Source organism: Oncorhynchus clarkii, chromosome 14 (genome assembly GCF_045791955.1).
Source record: "Oncorhynchus clarkii lewisi isolate Uvic-CL-2024 chromosome 14, UVic_Ocla_1.0, whole genome shotgun sequence".
NCBI classification, from domain to species: domain Eukaryota; kingdom Metazoa; phylum Chordata; class Actinopteri; order Salmoniformes; family Salmonidae; genus Oncorhynchus; species Oncorhynchus clarkii.
This window is the reverse complement of record NC_092160.1, coordinates 35,063,756-35,085,243: the sequence shown is the minus strand read 5'-3', so window position 1 is coordinate 35,085,243 and position 21,488 is coordinate 35,063,756. Positions and strand designations below refer to the sequence as shown.

The window sequence follows — 21,488 nt, the reverse complement described above, 5'->3', positions numbered from 1 at the left end:
CTAGCGCCAATCAAATGATGGGTTTTATTAACCGTAATAGACTGTAGTGCCGCACCATTAAAATGTCAGCATCGCAACTAAAGTACCCACCAATGCTTGTTTTTCAATAGAAGTTGTCGTGACAACAGACAAGTATTCACAAAAGTGTTAAAACATAATATAAATCAGGTGAATAAACATGTAGTCACTGTTGCCCATTACCGGTTAACTTTGTGCTAATGAAGTTGATTCTGTCATATCAGAATAATGCCACAAACTGTACCCTACACAGAAAACTTACCTACACAAGATAAAAAAAATAAAAAAAATAGTTAATGAATACAGAAAGTCATTCTGTCACTTGAACATATACGGTATGTACAGAGAACCGACCCAGCATCATTGACAACTTTATTGATCAGTTCTCCTCAGAAGTTTCTAGCTTGTCACCTGCTCAAAACATTCATTAAATGAACTCATATCATAGTTATCAGTTAGACATACTTTATTTAAAAATGGCAGTAACTCAAGTTTTTCTAGTGATAGAAACTATAAAATGGAAACATTGAGATCTGAGTCTTAATAGTACACATAATGATATCTATACCTTAGATGTAAAATATCTGGCATTAGAAAACATGGCAAGAAAAAAAAGAAAACGTTGGCAAAGTAAAATTACAAGTAGTTTGACTGTGGTAAATTTGTAGTAGTAGTGATATACATTTCATTATTATTATTTTTTAACTAAAAAAAAATACAGAAAGAAAAAAATTTCAAACATTTTATGCAAAATCCTTTAAAAAAAACATTTAAAATATAAAGTAAGGTACATGCTTTCCAGTCCTACTACTCTCAATAGATTAAGCACATGGTTGGTAGTGGATGACTCAGAGCAGTACTTTGTCCATTATTTTGTGCCGCTACTCTACTTTAATCTTCTGCTTGTAGCCTCCATTTTTCTTTCTTTTAATTATGCTGCTCTGGGTTCAACATCCCTTCTGCAGCCAGATACTGTAAACAGCCTTTTAACATCTCCTTTTACTCATTAAAACATTAAAATAAAATAAACAATGTTTAAAATAAAAAAAATTGTAAAAGAACTTCCCAGCCTGGCTGGTCTGGTCTGGTCTGGAGGGGGGGGCACCATTAAGACACTGAGGAGATGGGGTTGAGAGTCTGGTCATGGGGGAGGCACCAATAAGACACTGAGGAGATGGGGTTGAGAGTCTGGTCATGGGGGAGGCACCAATAAGACACTGAGGAGATGGGGTTGAGAGTCTGGTCATGGGGGAGGCACCAATAAGACACTGAGGAGATGGGGTTGAGAGTCTGGTCATGGGGGAGGCACCAATAAGACACTGAGGAGATGGGGTTGAGAGTCTGGTCATGGGGGAGGCACCAATAAGACACTGAGGAGATGGGGTTGAGAGTCTGGTCTAGGGGGGCGGGTGGGGCACCATTAAGACACTGAGGAGATGGGGTTGAGAGTCTGGTCTAGGGGGGGGGGGGGGGGGCACCATTAAGACACTGAAGAGATGGGGTTGAGAGTCTGGTCTAGGGGGGGGGGGGGGGACCATTAAGACACTGAAGAGATGGGGTTGAGAGTCTGGTCTGGGGTAACCATTAGGACACTGAAGAGATGGGGTTGAGAGTCTGGTCTGGGGTAACCATTAGGACACTGAAGAGATGGGGTTGAGAGTCTGGTCTGGGGTAACCATTAGGACACTGAAGAGATGGGGTTGAGAGTCTGGTCTGGGGGGGGCACCATTAAGACACTGAAGAGATGGGGTTGAGAGTCTGGTCTGGGGGGGGGCACCATTAAAACACTGAGGAGATGGGGTTGAGAGTCTGGTCTGTGGGGTAACCATTAGGACACTGAGGAGATGGGGTTGAGAGTCTGGTCTGTTGGGGGGGGGTTAACCATTAGGGCACTGAAGAGATGGGGTTGAGAGTCTGGTCTGGGGGGTAACCATTAGGACACTGAAGAGATGGGATTGAGAGGAGAGCCCATCTGTGTCAGCACTTTATCCAGCCACTGCAGAGGGCCGTGAAGGTGCACTTCTATCCAACAGGGGGTGCTGGTGACATCTTGTCGGTGATACTCGGCTCCCCAGCCCTGTTGGGGGGGGAGCGAGAGAAAGTTAAAGATGGGTCATATTCAGTAAATGGTCAAAAAAAAAGAGGAATGAAACAGCGAATTTGTCCAATCAGAAATGCCTGTTTTCCATTTCAGTGTTACGCCACAGTGTTATTCTCAACATTACTGAGTTGCTCTTTCAATGAAATTAAGATAATTTGAAACAGTTATTTCCACAAAACATCTATTTTTTTAAAAATCATAAAGCAGTGAACTGTACATAGTACTGAAACTAATATCATTGTTGAATCAAAATGTAAATTGTATATCACCTTTACAAAGCTCATGCGGATGGTGCACATCTTGGTCAGTTCGTAGACCGCCTCAAAGCCATGGTTCACAGACTGGGCCAGTAGCTGAGCAAATTCCTGGTTGTTAAAGATCTTCAGACTGCAGCCACTAGGGATCTTACACACCGTGGTGGGGTGGAAACCATGATGATAGTTACAGTTACGACTCTGAACGAAGATACTGGTGTCACTCAGACACTCTGCATACACCTCACCTCCTACATAGTACAGGTGGACACCTGAGGGAGTGAGAGAAAAAAAAGAGAAAAATGCTTGTGTTTCTAGCTCCAACAGTACAGTAATATCTAATGCTTGTGTTTCTAGCTCCATCAGTACAGTAATATCTAATGCTTGTGTTTCTAGCTCCAACAGTGCAGTAATACCTAATGCTTGTGTTTCTAGCTCCATCAGTACAGTAATATCTAATGCTTGTGTTTCTAGCTCCATCAGTACAGTAATACCTAATGCTTGTGTTTCTAGCTCCAACAGTACAGTAATACCTAATGCTTGTGTTTCTAGCTCCAACAGTACAGTAATACCTAATGCTTGTGTTTCTAGCTCCAACAGTACAGTAATACCTAATGCTTGTGTTTCTAGCTCCAACAGTACAGTAATACCTAATGCTTGTGTTTCTAGCTCCATCAGTACAGTAATACCTAATGCTTGTGTTTCTAGCTCCAACAGTGCAGTAATACCTAATGCTTGCGTTTCTAGCTCCATCAGTACAGTAATATCTAATGCTTGTGTTTCTAGCTCCAACAGTGCAGTAATATCTAATGCTTGTGTTTCTAGCTCCATCAGTACAGTAATATATAATGCTTGTGTTTCTAGCTCCAACAGTGCAGTAATATCTAATGCTTGTGTTTCTAGCTCCATCAGTACAGTAATATCTAATGCTTGTGTTTCTAGCTCCAACAGTGCAGTAATATCGAATGCTTGTGTTTCTAGCTCCAACAGTACAGTAATATCTAATGCTTGTGTTTCTAGCTCCAACAGTACAGTAATATCTAATGCTTGTGTTTCTAGTTAACAGTACAGTAATATATAATGCTTGTGTTTCTAGCTCCAACAGTACAGTAATACCTAATGCTTGTGTTTCTAGCTCCAACAGTGCAGTAATACCTAATGCTTGTGTTTCTAGCTCCATCAGTGCAGTAATACCTAATGCTTGTGTTTCTAGCTCCATCAGTACAGTAATACCTAATGCTTGTGTTTCTAGCTCCATCAGTACAGTAATATCTAATGCTTGTGTTTCTAGCTCCATCAGTACAGTAATACCTAATGCTTGTGTTTCTAGCTCCATCAGTACAGTAATACCTAATGCTTGTGTTTCTAGCTCCAACAGTGCAGTAATACCTAATGCTTGTGTTTCTAGCTCCATCAGTACAGTAATACCTAATGCTTGTGTTTCTAGCTCCATCAGTACAGTAATACCTAATGCTTGTGTTTCTAGCTCCAACAGTACAGTAATACCTAATGCTTGTGTTTCTAGCTCCATCAGTACAGTAATACCTAATGCTTGTGTTTCTAGCTCCATCAGTACAGTAATACCTAATGCTTGTGTTTCTAGCTCCAACAGTGCAATAATATCTAATGCTTGTGTTTCTAGCTCCAACAGTACAGTAATACCTAATGCTTGTGTTTCTAGCTCCATCAGTACAGTAATACCTAATGCTTGTGTTTCTAGCTCCAACAGTGCAATAATATCTAATGCTTGTGTTTCTAGCTCCAACAGTACAGTAATACCTAATGCTTGTGTTTCTAGCTCCATCAGTACAGTAATACCTAATGCTTGTGTTTCTAGCTCCAACAGTGCAGTAATACCTAATGCTTGTGTTTCTAGCTCCATCAGTACAGTAATATCTAATGCTTGTGTTTCTAGCTCCATCAGTACAGTAATATCTAATGCTTGTGTTTCTAGCTCTATCAGTACAGTAATATCTAATGCTTGTGTTTCTAGCTCCATCAGTACAGTAATATCTAATGCTTGTGTTTCTAGCTCCATCAGTACAGTAATATCTAATGCTTGTGTTTCTAGCTCTATCAGTACAGTAATATCTAATGCTTGTGTTTCTAGCTCCATCAGTACAGTAATATCTAATGCTTGTGTTTCTAGCTCCATCAGTACAGTAATATCTAATGCTTGTGTTTCTAGCTCCATCAGTACAGTAATATCTAATGCTTGTGTTTCTAGCTCCAACAGTGCAGTAATACCTAGCAAATAAATAACACAACCCAGAATACAAATCTATTTTAAAAAAATGCATGTTTTAGTTGAATATCATGCATGTTTGTCACCATTTCTTCCCCACACTTTCTCTAAACACCTCATCTAATTTCAATCTTCACAACCTCATCAACTAATCTATTAATCTCAATGTGATGCCGTGTTCACCTTCGCCGATGTGGCACCGCGCGTGTGTTTATTCTCACCTTTGCCGATGTGGCGGCGTGTGTTCTCTATGGTTGAGTTCCGGTTGACGTTGGAGAGCAACCCCAGGCAGAAGCGGTTCTTGTTGTTGGAGGGGTCGGTAAAGCCGTCCACCAGGACGCTGGTAGAAGAAGCATGGTAGGCCTCACCCACTCTGTTGTTTAACTCATAGTACACAATACTGCACCAGTGGCTCGGTTCCTCGTACTCCACTGGCTGCACATCTACAGGGAGGTAGAGCGGAGGTTTAACTCATAGTACACAATTCTAGACCACTGGCTCGGTTCCTCGAACCCTACATATCTACAGGGATCCTTATTTGTTGTAAAGGAAAATGGATGCGTAAATCTTGAAATGTACCATTTAAAATTTGATCAATTCATGAATGTTGTGGTGCCCATAGTTCCTTTTCAGTCAGTCAACTTCGGTACAACATATTATGGGGGAGTCGCACTCTTGAAACAATCACGCCTGACGAGGCCAATGAAATCTGTGCCTCACTGGGAGCCAAAGCCTTCCACAGGTGATAAACGTGAGGCTTGGATTCATTCCTTCAATTATTCAGCTCATCACCTCGGCGTGAACGCTACCTTAAAATAAAACTGGAAAACGAGACAGTCTCACGCGTCCCTAGGTGGTATATTCTCATTCTAAAAAGGGAATAAATTCCAAGATGTTATGTCTCTATTCAAGGCTCTTATACATGTTACTACAGCCTCTCCTGGTATAAGCTGCAATTGGTCTGGTGTCAAGTTCACCAATGTCGCCATATTTGAGTTACCGTCTTCACCATAATCAAAAATGAAAGGTATGTAAAAAGTTGAGCTCTACTCCATTTTGGGATATAACATGTTATAATCCTTTATAAATTGTCTCGTCTAACTGTATAAAGTGCCTTATGAATGTATATGGAGCAAACTATCCCTAGTGGTTAGAGCATTGGACTAGTAACCGAAACGTTGCAAGATTGAATCCCCGAGCTGACAAGGTACAAATCTCTCGTTCTGCCCCAGAACAGGCAGTTAACCCACAGTTCCTAGGCCGTCATTGAAAATTAAAATGTGTTATTAACTGTCTTGCCTAGATAAATAAAAGGTCAAATAATAAAAAAAAATATATTTAATAATTGCCAGGTATGTTGTAATTTATGTGGTGAATATTTATTTATAATGGCATCTCTGAAGCTAGCTGATTGGTTGTATTTTAAGCCTTGGTTTACATTACTGTAAAATACAACACGTGTTCTCGTGATGTGCATTCTTTGTAAAACTATACGATAACATTGTGTTATTATAGCCATGTTGGTCGTTCATTTATGACTATGGTGAAGACCGAGCTGGAGGAATGTAAATTCATTAACTGAACACCTACGTTGTGTGTTTTATTGCCAGACTAATAACACAGGGCACTCGTCTGAACTCGATGATCTTGTGTGCGCGTGTCAGTCCTGCAAAGTAGTGACAGTCAAGAATCTAAGGGGTTACACTAATAAGCCCGGGTACGGGTTTGCAACACTCACGTTTGTTGTCTTGTATGTCTCGGCGCACGGTCAAGCTGCCCTCAGTTTGTGCTCGAGACTAGGGGAAGGCTGGCACTGTTCCACTACTAGTCCGCAACGCAGGTTCTCTTGACAATTGTGTAGCATTCTTTAGGGGGCTTGGTGGTCCAGATACGGACTTCCTCTCCCGGGTGGACGTACCTCAGCTGAGTCTAAGTTGAGGGACGCGGAAACGGTTTGGGTCGGTCTGGTCGAATGTCTCCCAGCTCCTGTATGCTCTGTCTCCGGTTACATGTCGGTCTGGTTGAATGTCTCCCGGCTCCTGTATGCTCTGTGCCCGGTTACGAGTCGGTCTGGTCGAATGTCTCCCGGCTCCTGTATGCTCCGTCTCCGGTTACGGGGAAGTATCCGAAGAGAGAGGGCGACCGGGTTCATGTGTTTGCCTTGGTTAAGCACCGCTTGACTCTCTTTCCCAGAAGGGTCCAGGTCCCACCTTGGTGATCCAGGTCTTACGTAGACCTGAGACCAAATTAGCTAACAAGCGCTGCATATCGTGATAGCCAGGTTTGCCAACTTGCAGAGGCAAGCTAGCTACTGGCTAGCTATTCCGGCTTCCTTTAACAGTGGAATTGCGTTGCTAGCTTGCTTGTTTAGTATACGTAGCTATCGTTAAATCGCTTGGTTATTCTAAACGGAACATGCTGCTGTCAGAAGCCTTATCATGGCTAACATCAGCAAGCATACATAACCTCCGGCGAATGCAGCTCATTGTCTTTCCCCCGGCATTATGGCAATCACATTTCTATTTCCAATTCCTGGGAGTTGGAGGGAGTGGGGCTTACGGGCACCTATCAATGAGGAAGGAGCCGCCGAGCGCTCGGCTCAGGTAACCCCCCCTGGAGCGAGGGGCCTTAGCATGGGTCTGAGCCCCTCCACAAAAACATTACAGTAACATCAATGCCCCCCCCCCCGTTTGGTCCCAGCCAAACAGGGTGCTACGTCAGTCATTGCCGGAGCCCCGTGTACATAGATGAGGTAAAGCAGAAGTTGTAGAGGTAAAGTGGCCAATGGAACGCAGACGTTGTAAACAGGCCCACAAATGTGGTTACTTAAGTCCGATTTGGCTGCATAACATTTAGAATAGGGGTGTGCAGACATGGCCATACTCGTTTTGATACTCGTGTGCCCTCAATTTGCAGCGGGCAGCCAACTTTGTCGGATTAAACATCCTCATTTTCATACCCTTGCCCTGCTTATTAGATATTATGCACATCGATAGCTTGATAGCAAACGTCCTCGCCATGTGATGCATCACAGTAGCAGGCAGCAGTAAACTAAATGATCAGACCGAAAACATTAGCGAAAAAAGTGATAGGGGTGTAATTATGAAGCGAGTGGGCAGAGAAATACAGCGTCACTCTATCCAATCAGAGCAGCAGGATCAACGTACAGCCCACCCTTCTCTTTACAGACAGGTAAACTAGCCAGTTGAGTTAATTAGACCATGTAAAACCTTAATACGACTGACTGACATGAGAAAGTCGTTTTTGTAATTATCAGTGATCATAAATCGTATCCAGAAAATTGCCCATTTCTGTTACAAGACCCGTTTTGTCCAACTACTCAGCACACCCCCTAATGTAGTAGTAGTCTCCTTTCATGTTGAAGAAGTGGCGGCTAAATGCTAATTCCCGTTCCTATAAGGTGATTAGCATAGCTAGCATACAGAAATCGGTGATGTTTTTTAATTGTATTATTACTGTAATGCAGTTCATTGGTGTTGACATGTGTTGGTCTTTACATCCATACAAGCATTATACTCCGATTTTTACTTCAACATTGTGACATACATGTAAACAATTCCCTAAATGTAGGTTCGTTTTTCGGGGGGGGGGGGGGGAAGAGACAATGAGGAGATACTGGATTCCCCCCCCAAACGTTTCCATGGCAATTCCATTGTTTTGGTCCAGTTCAATTGACCTCTTTACTGCATCTATAAGGGGTCTGACTTCATCCAGGCTGAAAACCTGTCCATGTTAAACCCCTAAAAGTATAAGCCATTGAAAGGGGGGGGGGGGGGGCTGTCCCTGTTCCAACTGGGTTACAAACCTGCCCATTTTAGAGTGGCCTTTTATTCTCCCCCAGCACAAGGTGCACCTATGGAATGATTCAGCTGTTTAATAAGCTTCTTGATATGCCACACCTGTCAGGTGGATGGATTAGCTTAGCAAAGGTGAAATGCACAGGGATGTAAACAAATTTGAGCGTAAACAAATTTGAGCAAAATCAGCTTATCTGCACAGGGATGAAAACAAATTTGAGCGAAATCAGCTTCTATCTTTCATTTTAGCTCATGAAACCAACCCTTTACATGCTGGGTTTATATTGTTGATCAGTATAGATCCTTCAACCGAAGTCACGAGAGTGCGACTCCCCGTAGTATGTTGTACCTCGTTTCTCTCCTTCAGGGAACAGTAGGATTTCAGTTTGTATTGACTGCCATGTGATCAGGTCAACGTAGACAATTAGGATAAATCAGTTCCAATGAATGAAGGATATGATGTCAGGAATCAGGAATTCCTGATTGATTAAAGTGGAGAATATTTTTTATTGTGTAAAAGTTGAAGGTCAGACTCCTCACCCCCACTAGGCATGTTCCTGGGCCCGCTGCTGCTGGTCTCCATGGACCCCTCCTGTCCCATCTGCTCGTCAGGGGGCATGTAAGCCGGGGGTGGGGTATCAGCTGGAGAGAAAAAACACCACAAATGGACAGATAGTTAAGAGACCAGATGCAGCTGATGACAAATGGCTGTCCACACACACACACAGAGGACGGACACATATACACACACACACGGACGGACAACTCCCAAGAGGAGTTAAAAACCCATCCGCCACCACAGGATCTTTCTCTACCCGGAAACAGGTGTAGTGTTTCACACACATCCGCCACATGGAACACTAACGTATGGACAAGTCCCATAAGTGTTGTATTACACAACCACTGATGAGGACTGAAATTGAGAAACGTTTCAAGTGGGGTATGGGTGGGGACTGTTGGTAATGTTTTCTAATGAGAAGACTGGTCTTCCTACAGACCAAGCACTCAATCAATAATTTAAAAAATAAATAATACAAAAAGTGGTCAGATGAAGCAGATGCTAAGCTACAGGTCCGTTTTGCTAGCACAGACTGGAATATGTTCCGGGATTCCTCCAATGGCATTGAGTACCACACCACATCAGTCACTGGCTTTATCAAGAAGTGCATCAAGGACGTCATCCCCACAGTGACCGTACATACATACCCCAACCAGAAGCCATGGATTACAGTCAACATCCGCACTGAGCTAAAGGGTAGAGTTGCCACTTTCAAGGAGCGGGGACTCTAACCCGGAAATGTAAGAAATCCCGCTATGCCCTCCGACGAACCATCAAACAGGCAAAGCGCCAATACAGGACTAAGAGCGAATCGTACTACACAGTCTCCGACACTCGTCGGATGTGGCAGGGCTTGCAAACCATTACAGACTGAAGGGAAGCACAGTCGAGAGCTGCCCAGTGACAGGAGCCTACCAGAAAAGCTAAACTACTTCTATGCTTGCTCCAAGGCAAATAACACTGAAACATGCATGAGAGCACCAGCTGTTTCCAGACGACTGTGTAATCATGTGATCCGCAGCCAATGTGTGTAAGACCTTTAAACAGGTCAACATTCAAAAGGCCGCAGGGCCAGACGGATTACCAGGACGTGTACTTCGAGCATGCGCTAACCAACTGGCAAGTGTCTTCACTGACATTTTCAACCTCTCCCTGTCCGAGTCTGTAATACCAACCTGTTTAAAGCAGACCGCCATAACGTTCTTGGACACAGGGACTAAGGCAACCTCCCTAAATGACTACCGACCCGTAGCACTCTTGTCTGTAGCCATGAAGTGCTTTGAAAGGCTGGTCATGGCTCACATCTACACCATTATCCCAGAAACCCTAGACCCAATCCAATTTGCATAGCGCCCTAACAGATGGTGCAATCTCTATTGCACTCCACACTGCCCTTTCTCACCTGGACAAAAGGAACACCTTCGTGAGAATGTAATTCATTGACTACAGCTCAGAGTTCAACACCCTAGTGCCCTCAAAGCTCATCAATAAGCTAAGAACCCTGGGACTAAACACCTCCCTCTGGACATCCGCCAAGCTGATCCTCAACACAGGGGCCACTCAGGGGTGGGTGCTCAGTCCCCTTCTGTACTCCCTGTTCACTCATGACTGCATGGCCAGGCATGACTCCAACACCATCATTAAGTTTGCCGATGACACAACGATGAGACAGCCTATAGGGAGGAGGTCAGAGACCTGGCTGTGTGGTGCCAAGACAACATCTCCCTCAATGTTTTCAAGACAAACGAGATGATTGTGGACTAGAGGAAAAGGAGGATCGAGCACGCCCTCATTCTCATCGACGGGGCTGTAGTGGACCATGTTGAGAGCTTCAACTTCCTTGGTGTCCACATCAACAAACTAACATGGTCCAAGTACACAAAAACAGTTATGAAGAGGGCACAACAAAACCTATTCCCCCTCAGGAGATTGAAAAAAATATGCCATGGGTCCCCAGATCCTCAAAAGGTTCAACTGCTGCACCAGAGCATCCTGACGTTGCATCACCGCCTGGTTTGGCAACTGCTCTGCATCTGACTGTAAGGCGCTACAGAGGGTAGTGAGTAAGGCCCAGTACATCACTGGGGCCAAGCTTCCTGCCACCCAGGACCTCTATACCAGGCGGTATCACAGGAAGGCCCCCCCAAAAATTGTCAAAGACTCCAGCCACCCTGGTCAAATACTGTTCTCTCTGCCTCCGCACGGCAAACAGTACCGGGGTGCCAAGTCTAGGTCCAAGAGGCTTCTAAACAGCTTCTACCCCAAGACATAAGACTTCTGAACATCTAATCAAATGGCTACCCAGACTATTTGCATTGCCCCCCAACCCACTATTTTACACCAATGCTACTCTGTTATCTATGCATAGTCACTTTAATAACTAACTACATGTACACAATACCTCAATTAACCGGTGCCCCTGCACATCGACTCTATACCAGTACCCCTTGTATATAGTCGGCATTGTTATTTTACTGCTGCTCTTTAATTACTCGTTCCTTTTATTTCTTATTCGTATATTTTAAATTGCATTGTTGATTAGGAGCTTGTAAGTAAGAATCTCACTGTAAGGTCTACCTACACCTGTTGTATTCGGTGCATGTGACAAATAAAATTAGATTTGGAAGTAGATTTTTTTTTATTTTTATAAAAGCAACAAATAATTGAACAGCAGCAGTAAAAGAACAGTAGCGAGGCTATATACAGGGTATTACGGTACAGAGTCAATGTGGAGGCTATATACATGGGGTACCGGTACAGAGTCAATGTGGAGGCTACATACAGGGGGTACTGGTACAGAGTCAATGTGGAGGCTACATACAGGGGGTACTGGTACAGAGTCAATGTGGAGGCTATATACAGGGGGTACCGGTACAGAGTCAATGTGGAGGCTACATACAGGGGGTACTGGTACAGAGTCAATGTGGAGGCTATATACATGGGGTACCGGTACAGAGTCAATGTGGAGGCTACATACAGGGGGTACTGGTACAGAGTCAATGTGGAGGCTATATACAGGTGGTACTGGTACAGAGTCCATGTGGAGGCTACATACAGGGGGTACCAGTACAGAGTCAATGTGGAAGCTATATACAGGGGGTAACGGTACAGAGTCAATGTGGAGGCTATATACAGGGGGTACCGGTACAGAGTCAATGTGGAGACTATATACAGGGGGTACCGGTACAGAGTCAATGTGGAGACTATATACAGGGGGTACCGGTACAGAGTCAATGTGGAGGCTATATACAGGGTATTACGGTACAGAGTCAATGTGGAGGCTATATACAGGGGGTACCGGTACAGAGTCAATGTGGAGGCTATATACAGGGGGTACCGGTACAGAGTCAATGTGCGGGGGCACCGGTTAGTTGAGGTAATATGTACATGTAGGTAGAGTTAAAGTGACTACGCATAAATTCTAAACAGAAAGTAGCAGCAGCGTAAAAGACGGGTCTGTCACATAGAAGTGACAGCACTAGCACTGCAGTGATTCAACCCTGGGGGTAATTCACCACAATTAAAAAGGCAAAAAGCTATTTTCCCTGCTGCCATTATGCCTGACTACAGTGGCCCTTTTCACCAGCAAATCTCACTGGCTGGGGATATATAGTTGAAGTCTGAAGTTTACATACACTTAGGTTGGAGTCATTAAAACTCGTTTTTCAACCATTCCACAAATTTCTTATTAACAAACTATAGTTTTGGCAAGTCAGTTAAGACATCTACTTCACGCATGAAAAGTAATTTTTCCAACACTTGTTTAGTCAGATTATTTCACTGTATCACAATTCCAGTGGGTCAGAAGTTAACACACAATAAATTGACTGTGCCTTGGAAAATTCCCAAAAATGATGTCATGGCTTTAGAAGCTTCTGATAGGCTAATTGACATCATTTGAGTCCATTGGAGGTGTACCTGTGGATGTATTTCAAGGCCTACCTTCAACCTCTGTGCCTCTTTGCTTGACATCATGGGAAAATCAAAAGAAATCCCAGACCCCAGATTTATTTTTTTAGACCTCCACAAGTCTGGTTCATCCTTGGGAGTAATTTCCAAATGCCTGAAGGTACCACGTTCATCTGTACAAACAATAGTACACAAGTACCATGGGACCACTCAGCCGTCATACCTCTCAGGAAGGAGACGCGTTCGGTCGCCTAGAGATGAACGTACTTGTGCTAAAAATGCTAAATCAATCCCAGAGCAACAGAAAAGGACCTTGTGAAGATGCTGGAGGAAACAAGTACAAAAGTATCTATATCCACAGTAAAACAAGTCCTATATCGACATAACCTGAAAGGCAGCTCAACAAGGAAGAAGCCACTGCTCCAAAACCGCAAAAAAAAGCCAGACTATTGTTTGCATCTGCACATGGGGACAAAGATCGTACTTTTCGATGAAACAAAAATAGCCATAATGACCATCGTTATTTTTGGAGGAAAAAGGGAGGCTTGCAAGCTGAAGAACACCATCCCAACTGTGAAGCACGGGGGTGGCAGCATCATGTTGTGGGGGTGCTTTGCTGCAGGAGGGACTGGTGCACTTCACAAAATAGATGGCATATTGAGGGAGGAAAATTATGTGGATATATTGAAGCAACATTTCAAGACATGAGTCAGTCAAATTAAAGTGGGTCTTCCTAATGGACAATGATCCCAAGCATACTTCCAAAGTTGTGGCAAAATGGCTTAAGGACAAGAAAGTCAAGGTATTGGAGTGGCCATCAAAAAGCCCTGACCTCAATCCTAAAGAACATTTGTGGGCAGAACTGAAAAAGCAAGTGAGCAAGGCGGCCTACAAGCCTGACTCCTTTACACCAGCTCTGTCAGGAGGAATGGGCCAAAATTCACCCAACTTATTGTGGGAAGCTACCCGAAACATTTGACCCAAGTTAAACAATTTAAAAGGCAATGCTACCAAATACTAATTGAGTGCATGTGAACCTCTGACCCACTGGGAATGTGATGAAAGAAATAAAAGCTGAAATAAATCCTTCTCTCTACTATTATTCTGACATTTCACGTTATTAAAATAAAGTGGTGATCCTAACTGACCTAAGACAAGGAATTTTTCCTAGGATTAAATGTCAGGAATTGTGGAAAAACTGAGTTTAAATGCATTTGGCTAAGGTGTATGTAAATTCCGACTTCAACTGTATATATACACACACACCAGAATAGGAGCTATGTTGGGCCCAGCGATGAGCACAGTGACTGACAGTCAACCTGATGCCGGGCTTTGTGACACTCTTTAGTTGGCATTTTGATTGTTCCCCCTGGCTGTCAGAGGACCCTGGTTTGTATCATGGACCATCATCCCAAACTGTTAGAAATCAAACCAAATTGTCCTCCACTGATTTCTAAAAATCACATTTTCACCAGGAAAACACTTATTTATTTTTTTACATTCTCAGAGGTCAAAGGGCAGTGTGAGACCAGGTGAAGTGTACAAGTGTGAATATATGACATAAGCTAACAACATATTATGTTGTAATAGCAGCCATGGTAACGGACTATCAATAAACACATAGGTGCATGATATATGATAGGAGTGTATACTGACATCTACCTGGAAGCTGGAAGGGGCTGGAGGGTCCGGAGCTGGCAGGAGAGTTGGGGTAGGTGCCCACCCCTCCGCTGGAGGCTGGGGAGGGAGGGTAGGGGGAGTTGGGGGAGATTGGGAAGGAGGAGCCGCTGCCCCCGCTGTGCTGCTGGAAGGACTCTGGGAAGGTGGCGTTCAGGGGCATGTGGGGCTCGTTGTGAGTCATGTTCCTGAACTGGACCAGGAGGCTGTGTTGGGGGTTGAACTCACTGTGGCGAGGCACCAACACCGGAGGCAGCACTGGCGGAGAAGAGATTTTAAAAAGAAACCTTGAGACACTACAGTATTTAATCTGAAACCAGTGAAAACATATGTTCTCATCAGCATGACCGGTCGTCATTTGGAACTGTTGTGCATGTCAATTGAAAGGACTTGCATCTAGCCTTCACATCTGAATGAAAGTGCTTTCAATACCAGTTCTCTTCTTATTTCCATTACATTCAACAACAACAACAAACAAACAATATACTATGATGCAGATCCTATTGATCAGGTCATTTTGAAAGTCCTTGTCCTGTGCTCTGCTCCTCCCCCTCCCTGCCTGACAGCTCCGCATGAACCAATTCAAGGGTAGATATCACGTCACTCACGAGGAGACAAGAGAACACTTCCTATCTCTAAGGAAGCAGCCAGAATGTCCCATATTGTTTTGATGAAATCACATTGAGGGATATTTATTGGAAACTCTAATCTATATAGTGTGAAAAGTCCGTACTCTCCTTCACTTAAAACGGTAACTTAAGACAGATTAGCCTTACTGTGTCCTACACATTTCTTGTTGAAAGACGTGGACAACAGCCACAAATTAATCACACGTATAGGCTAAGGTCTTACAATGCATTAGATTGAGTCAATACTGTAATGGGAATGAACACATGACGTACCTGGGCTCTCTACTCTCTTGTAGTGGTAGGGGTTAATGCAGACCTCCTTCTGCTTGGAGCCGAAGGGGTAGTCGCACACCTCCAGAGGTTTGAGCTCGTGGTGAGACTGTAGGTCGGGCCACCTCCACACTCTGCAGTAGATAACGTGGGGGAGACCCTTCCTGTGAGACACCTGGAGACGACCGTCCAGAGACCGAGGGATAGTCACACACTTACCTGGCAGGACAGGAGATTAGAGAGACGTGTTTTAGGGGAAAGGTGAGAAAATATCTGGACCAAAGTATTATGATGATCGCTTTCTTAAGTCATCTAGAATACTCTATGATCCAGAGAGAGACACACACACACACACCTGGCCTGAAATGGACCAAGTATGACACCGCACACACACACACAGTACACTACAGACAGACAGGGTCACTCACTGGGTTGTCCTGGGCTGCTGAGGGTTTTCTCCAGGTCCTCCATGGCTCCTTTCTTCTTCTTCAGTTTCTTGACCAGAGCGTCAACAGCCTTCTCAGCCCATTTCTCCTCCTCGTCCCCCTGCTTCCACCCCAGCAGACGCTTCACAGCTGGACTGGTGAAGGAGAACAGGCTGGACATAGAGGTCATGGTGCTGCTGTCCAGGGTGAGAAGGAGTGGAGCGAGGGAGAGAAATGTACCAGGAAGTTAAGGGATTGACGATTCCTCTTCTTGGATCGTGTACAACAGGGAGAGTGTGTGTGTGTGTTTGGGGAAGGGGAGTGTAGAGAGGAGGCTTAGCCTTGCACACCAAGGACAGGAAATAGAGGCAGGACGCAGGCAAGGACACAGCTGCTGCTGCTGCTCAGGAAAGGAAAGCCTGCCGTGAGGTGGGATGTACCTTGGAGCTGGGTCACAACCAACCCCACTGAGGGAGTGCAGTTTGGGGAACAAGTTCAGCTGAGCTCAGGCCTCTGGGACACAACAGCCGAGAGGATTTACAAACGTAGCTAGTCAATAGGCAGACATAAATAGGAAAAGGACCTATTATCTCCCTCCTCTTCTCCCTCTGGTTAGGTCCGTACCATATGATGAGGTGGCCAGAGCCTGGGTAAAGGTCTAGTGTGGAACCTGGAGGGGGAAAAAGAAGAGAAGCTGTGTTGGAAATATATGGCACAACAGAATCCTCAGGTCAGGTGACATCTACTGCCACTTAATATAATGTTTACATACCCCACACCACTTTTATGTTTACATACCCTACATTACTCATCTCATATGTATATACACTGTACTCGATACCATCTACTGCATCTTGCCTATGCCGTTCTGCACCATCACTCATTCATATATCTTTATGTACATATTCTTATTAATTCCTTTACACGTGTGTGTATAAGGTAGTAGTTGTGGAATTGTTAGGTTAGATTACTCGTTGGTTATTACTGCACTGTCGGAACTAGAAGCACAAGTATTTCGCTACACTCGCATTAACATCTGTTAGCCAGGTGTATGTGACAAATAAAATTTGATTTGATCTAAGCCCGGGACGATACCAGTATCACCATACTCCTTAGTATCATGGCAAGGAAACAAAACACTTAGTGGATTTGACTTGTTTAGGAAAACAGCCCTAATGTTGGAAACAAAAGTCATCATGCGGTTGTGTCATTTACCACCCTATAGCAGACAATATTTCACATACAGCAGCTTTTGAAGGACCAAAGAGTTGGTCGACCAAGATTTTTTTTGTCGAGCAGTGGCAAATATTTAAGTAATAAGGCACGAGGGGGTGTGGTTTATGGCCAATTTACCACGGCTAAGGGCTGTTCTTAGACAACGCAATGTGGAGTGCCTGGACACAGCCCTTAGCAGTGGTATATTGGCCATATACCACAAACTCCCGAGGTGCCTTATTGCTATTATAAACTGGTTAACAACGTAATTAGAGCAGTAAAAAATAAGTATTTTCTCAAAACCCATGGTATACAGTCTGATACATCACAGCTGTCAGCATTCAGGGCTCGAACCACCCAGTTTATAAATAAAAATATTTTATGGCACACGAGATGCCTGTCTGAGTGGACTAGTCTATAGTGGAGGCCGCTGGGATGGCACACCAGTGAGGAAAGTTACGCTTTATTTCATTCCATTTATGACTTGTTAATTTAGTAGTGGTCTTCTGTTTGGAGCGCTCCTGTCAATCTTGAGTAAGGATGTGGCACCCGATTAGGCCTACTTCTACGCCCATCGGCTACCTGGCCTGCGTGCAAATGTAGGCCTATAAAAATGTGTCCATTTGGGGATCTGATACTGTTTCTGGATTGGCTTAACGCACCACCACTAATGAGTTGTGGAGCTTCTCAAAGTAGTGTTTTCTTTACCTCAAAAACTGGCAAGTAAACTAAGTTTGTCTGTACATCCATTGAGAATGACAATAGTTCCTCAACGTAGCCTATTTGACTAATCTTTCCAGGTCTCTTCCCCGTCGATGACCACTCAGCATTGAAATGGGGGGGGGAATGTCACGCTCTGATCCGGTGTAAACGTCATAAAACAGGCCTACCTGATTACTTCTTATCCCTTGCACAAATAGCCTACAGCTGTGTCTGTCTGGGGCACACTGGTATTAATTGTTCATACAATGTTTCAGGTTCCGTGAAGACAGGCCATGCGTGGCCAAGGTGATTTATAGGATTTTTTTAATTTAAAAAATATATATATATATATTTTTTTAAATTCTGGCTATTTTCTAACGGTGAGCTGCAATGTTTATGATGTTGGCTTTATGTAGGCTACTTTTACATATTGCCAATGGCAACAGACGTTACATTTAAATAGAATTTTGATTAACCACATGCCATTGATTTTGAGCTATGAAGACTATAAATTAAACTGTTCCACGAAAATGTGCATATGAAAATCGTAACTGACACACAGACCAGCGAAAATGGTACGTTAACTTGGCACTTAGTTGCCTATTACCGGCAACTGCAGGAACATAAAAGGCAAAATCTGCAAAGGCCAGCAGCAGCAGAAGGATCAGGAAGAGGTTTATTTGCTATATTGATCTCTGGCTCGCAGTACTTAAAGCATCAGACTTGCTCAGTAGCCTACATAAAGTTGATTTTATTCAAACACAGGGTGTGTCTATAGTTGGAAAAACGTTTTTTTTTTTTTTTTTTTTAAAGTGGTCAAATCGATTGGTTGAAAGAACAGACTCCTCTCGGTCGACCAAGATTTTTTTTTTTTTTTGTCTGGGACAGCCATACTGGGTGGACAGAGACAGAAAGAAGACAGAAAATACAGGCATTGCTGCACAGCTGTTGAAAACAGCCCTAGCAGAGGATGTGAGGCCACTGAAAGCTCCTTTCTCATCATATCCCTTCCCTTACAGCTGTCCAACAGCACCAGGCAGTTTAGAGCTTCATGTTTCATTGTTACAATAGGGGAAAAAAGCAATAGTGGAGTCCTATAGGGAATGAACTATACCCTACACTTCAGTCAACACAGGAAAAAAAAAAATGGTGAGCTTTGCATGTGTGAAGAAGTGAGATGGCAGGGAATACAAGAACAAAATGTAGCAGATACTAGCTAGGCTATTCACGGACTCTCTAAAGATCCATGTAGGCGTGTTGTTTCATCCATGAATATATGGATAACTTGGTAAGCAAGCTCTCCGGACACAGCCTGTCTGGTTTCTGTTGCTGTGAGGCTGTAATGCCAAGTGAGCGATGACAGCAATACAATAACGTTAACGACAGGAAACGAGGTGCACAGAGCCCCGAGTCCAGTGACTGATAACATCACTTCACACCTAAGTCTTTTCCTGCTTGGCTGTCCTGTAAGCAGGGTCAGGAAGCAACAACACAAACAGTGTCTGGATGAAGAGTCTGACCGTCACCATGGGTACCAGGTTTTGAGAGTGCCTCACTTAAATTGGGCAGAACAACAGCATCTTGTTGAGATGAAGCTGAGAAATTCAGCAAAATGTATAGCAACATTCAACAGACTTGAGAAAATAATACTGAACGTTGAGACAATTCTGACATGGCCATGCTCTGGCTACACGATGAAAGTGAAGGGCGAAACAAAGGATGGTTCCGGTAACTAAGCATGAGACGTCTCCCCATCCCCACCCAAGGTGATACTCATTAAGGTACTTGACCCATAATCACAACCATTATACCACTGAAGCTTGAAATCAACACATGTCCCGATTCCCTGGAATTTTGTCGACGTTGAACAAAGTAGCTAACTTCCAAAGTAGACATTACAGTAACATTACAGTTAACTAGTACGTTTTCAATTTGATTCAATACACATAGCTAGCTAGCCATGTGTATTTCGTTTTCAGATATTCTTTATTCATAATTTTACGTATGTAGCTAAGGTTAAGTGATTATGGCTAAGAGTGGAAAATATGAATTTTATATCAATTTCGCTAATTTTGCAAGTTCGTTGGCTAAACTTAGCCAAGTAGCTACCGTTAGCTAGCTCGACACGCTACAAGTGAATTAAGTCAGCCAGTTGGGTTATCGAGTTGAACCGAATTGATGGCACAATCAAAAGTTGTTCGTGTGGTTTTATATGGCTGACGTTAACGAGAACACGTCCTATTTTGACCACAAATATCGTCTTTATCCCCACCCCCCCTAATTCCTAGCTAACTAGCTATGTTCTCCTTCTCCACCATTCCAGAGATAACTTTTTCAATCACTTCTCCAGCTAGCTACACCCCACCCCCCTCTGGAAAAGTACCCAAGCCTAGCTTTACTGATTAAAACTTGGTAATTGTGTAGCCTACCCATGGAAACATGCTTATCTAGTGGGTAAGCTATCATTTCATCGCATACCTTTCAAGAATTGAGGCAGGCTGGTCGCTTCCTTAGTACTTTTCTCTATTTAAAGCCGGGTTTTTTTTTATGTGACTTTTTTTCCCCTCCAAAGCCTTCGCCTAACTCTCCCGACTCATCTGTCCCAGCGTCAAGTAGACTGGGAGGCGGAGCGCATATCCCTCCGCTAAATGAGAGATTTGACTCTCAAATGTTCTTCATCATCTGTTTCTTCTTCTTCTTCTATTTTACACTTTGTCACGAGTCTTCTTCAGATGAGGGCTATTCCATGTTAACAGAGTGATGCTGATACATTTTAAAGTGAAACATCTGGGTATGTCAAACAAAAGCCGACGATTGCAACCATACACAACTCTATGTAAAATGATGACTTTTAAACAATTTCCACAGAACATTTTACAAAAATACATTTACTTAAAGAACAGTGCAGATGCAAAGTTTGGTAACAGAATGACGGTTGGTGCTGTTTGTGCTGTCATTCTGTTACCAGAATCTGCACTGCTCTTTAAGTAAATAATAATAATAATAATAATAATAATAATAATTTATTACATTTGTAAAACACGTTATTATATAAAATAATCTCAAAGTGCAGAAAATATAAAATAAAACCAAATAGAAAAAAAATACAATAAAAATGTGTTTTTATGTAAAATGTTATGTGAAAATAATTTAAAGCAGTCCTTGTGCATAGAGTTGTATGATTTGTCTTTATTGCACATACGTTTAATGAAAAATGAAAAATCTGAGTCTCAGCATCACCCTGTTCTTGTGGAATTGCCCATGAGCAGCTTGTGTAAAAAAATATATTGTGAAGAAGAATGATCATAATCGTACATCAGCAGATGCTGTGATCTGTGGTCCACTGAAGCAGACAATACAGGACTGTTTCGCTAGCACAGACGGGAATATGTTCTGGGATTCATCCAATAACATTGAGGAGTTTACCACATCAGTCACCGGCTTCTTCAATGAGTGCATCGATGACATCATCCCCACAGTGACTGTACGTACATACCTCAACCAGAAGCCAATGAATTTACAGACAACATCCGCACTGAGCTAAACGCTAGAGCTGACCCTTTCAAGGAGCAGGACACTAATCCAGACGTTTATAAGAAGTCCCACTATGGCCTCCGACGAGCCATCAAACAGGCAAAGCATCAATCCAAGACTAAGATTGAATAC

General features: G+C 43.3%; 1 protein-coding gene across 5 annotated transcripts; it reads right to left on the bottom strand.

Annotated features, from left to right (window-relative positions):
• Positions 1-1,500: 1,500 nt before the first annotated feature.
• Positions 1,501-20,401, bottom strand: LOC139366571 (mothers against decapentaplegic homolog 5-like). Of its 5 annotated transcripts, none has more exons than XM_071104223.1 (9): positions 20,301-20,401; positions 16,256-16,575; positions 15,909-16,102; positions 15,484-15,699; positions 14,561-14,839; positions 8,977-9,078; positions 4,840-5,061; positions 2,389-2,645; positions 1,501-2,095 (listed from the first exon to the last, which is right to left on the bottom strand). In XM_071104223.1, the coding sequence occupies exons 3-9, from the start codon at positions 16,093-16,095 to the stop codon at positions 1,952-1,954; spliced, it is 1,407 nt and encodes a 468-aa protein (XP_070960324.1). In that variant the 5' UTR covers positions 16,096-16,102; positions 16,256-16,575; positions 20,301-20,401; the 3' UTR covers positions 1,501-1,951. The 5 variants fall into 5 exon arrangements, with proteins under 5 accessions (XP_070960324.1, XP_070960325.1, XP_070960326.1 ...); XM_071104224.1 differs by having other exon boundaries at positions 16,346-16,575; XM_071104225.1 differs by having other exon boundaries at positions 15,909-16,099; positions 16,346-16,575.
• Positions 20,402-21,488: the final 1,087 nt, after the last annotated feature.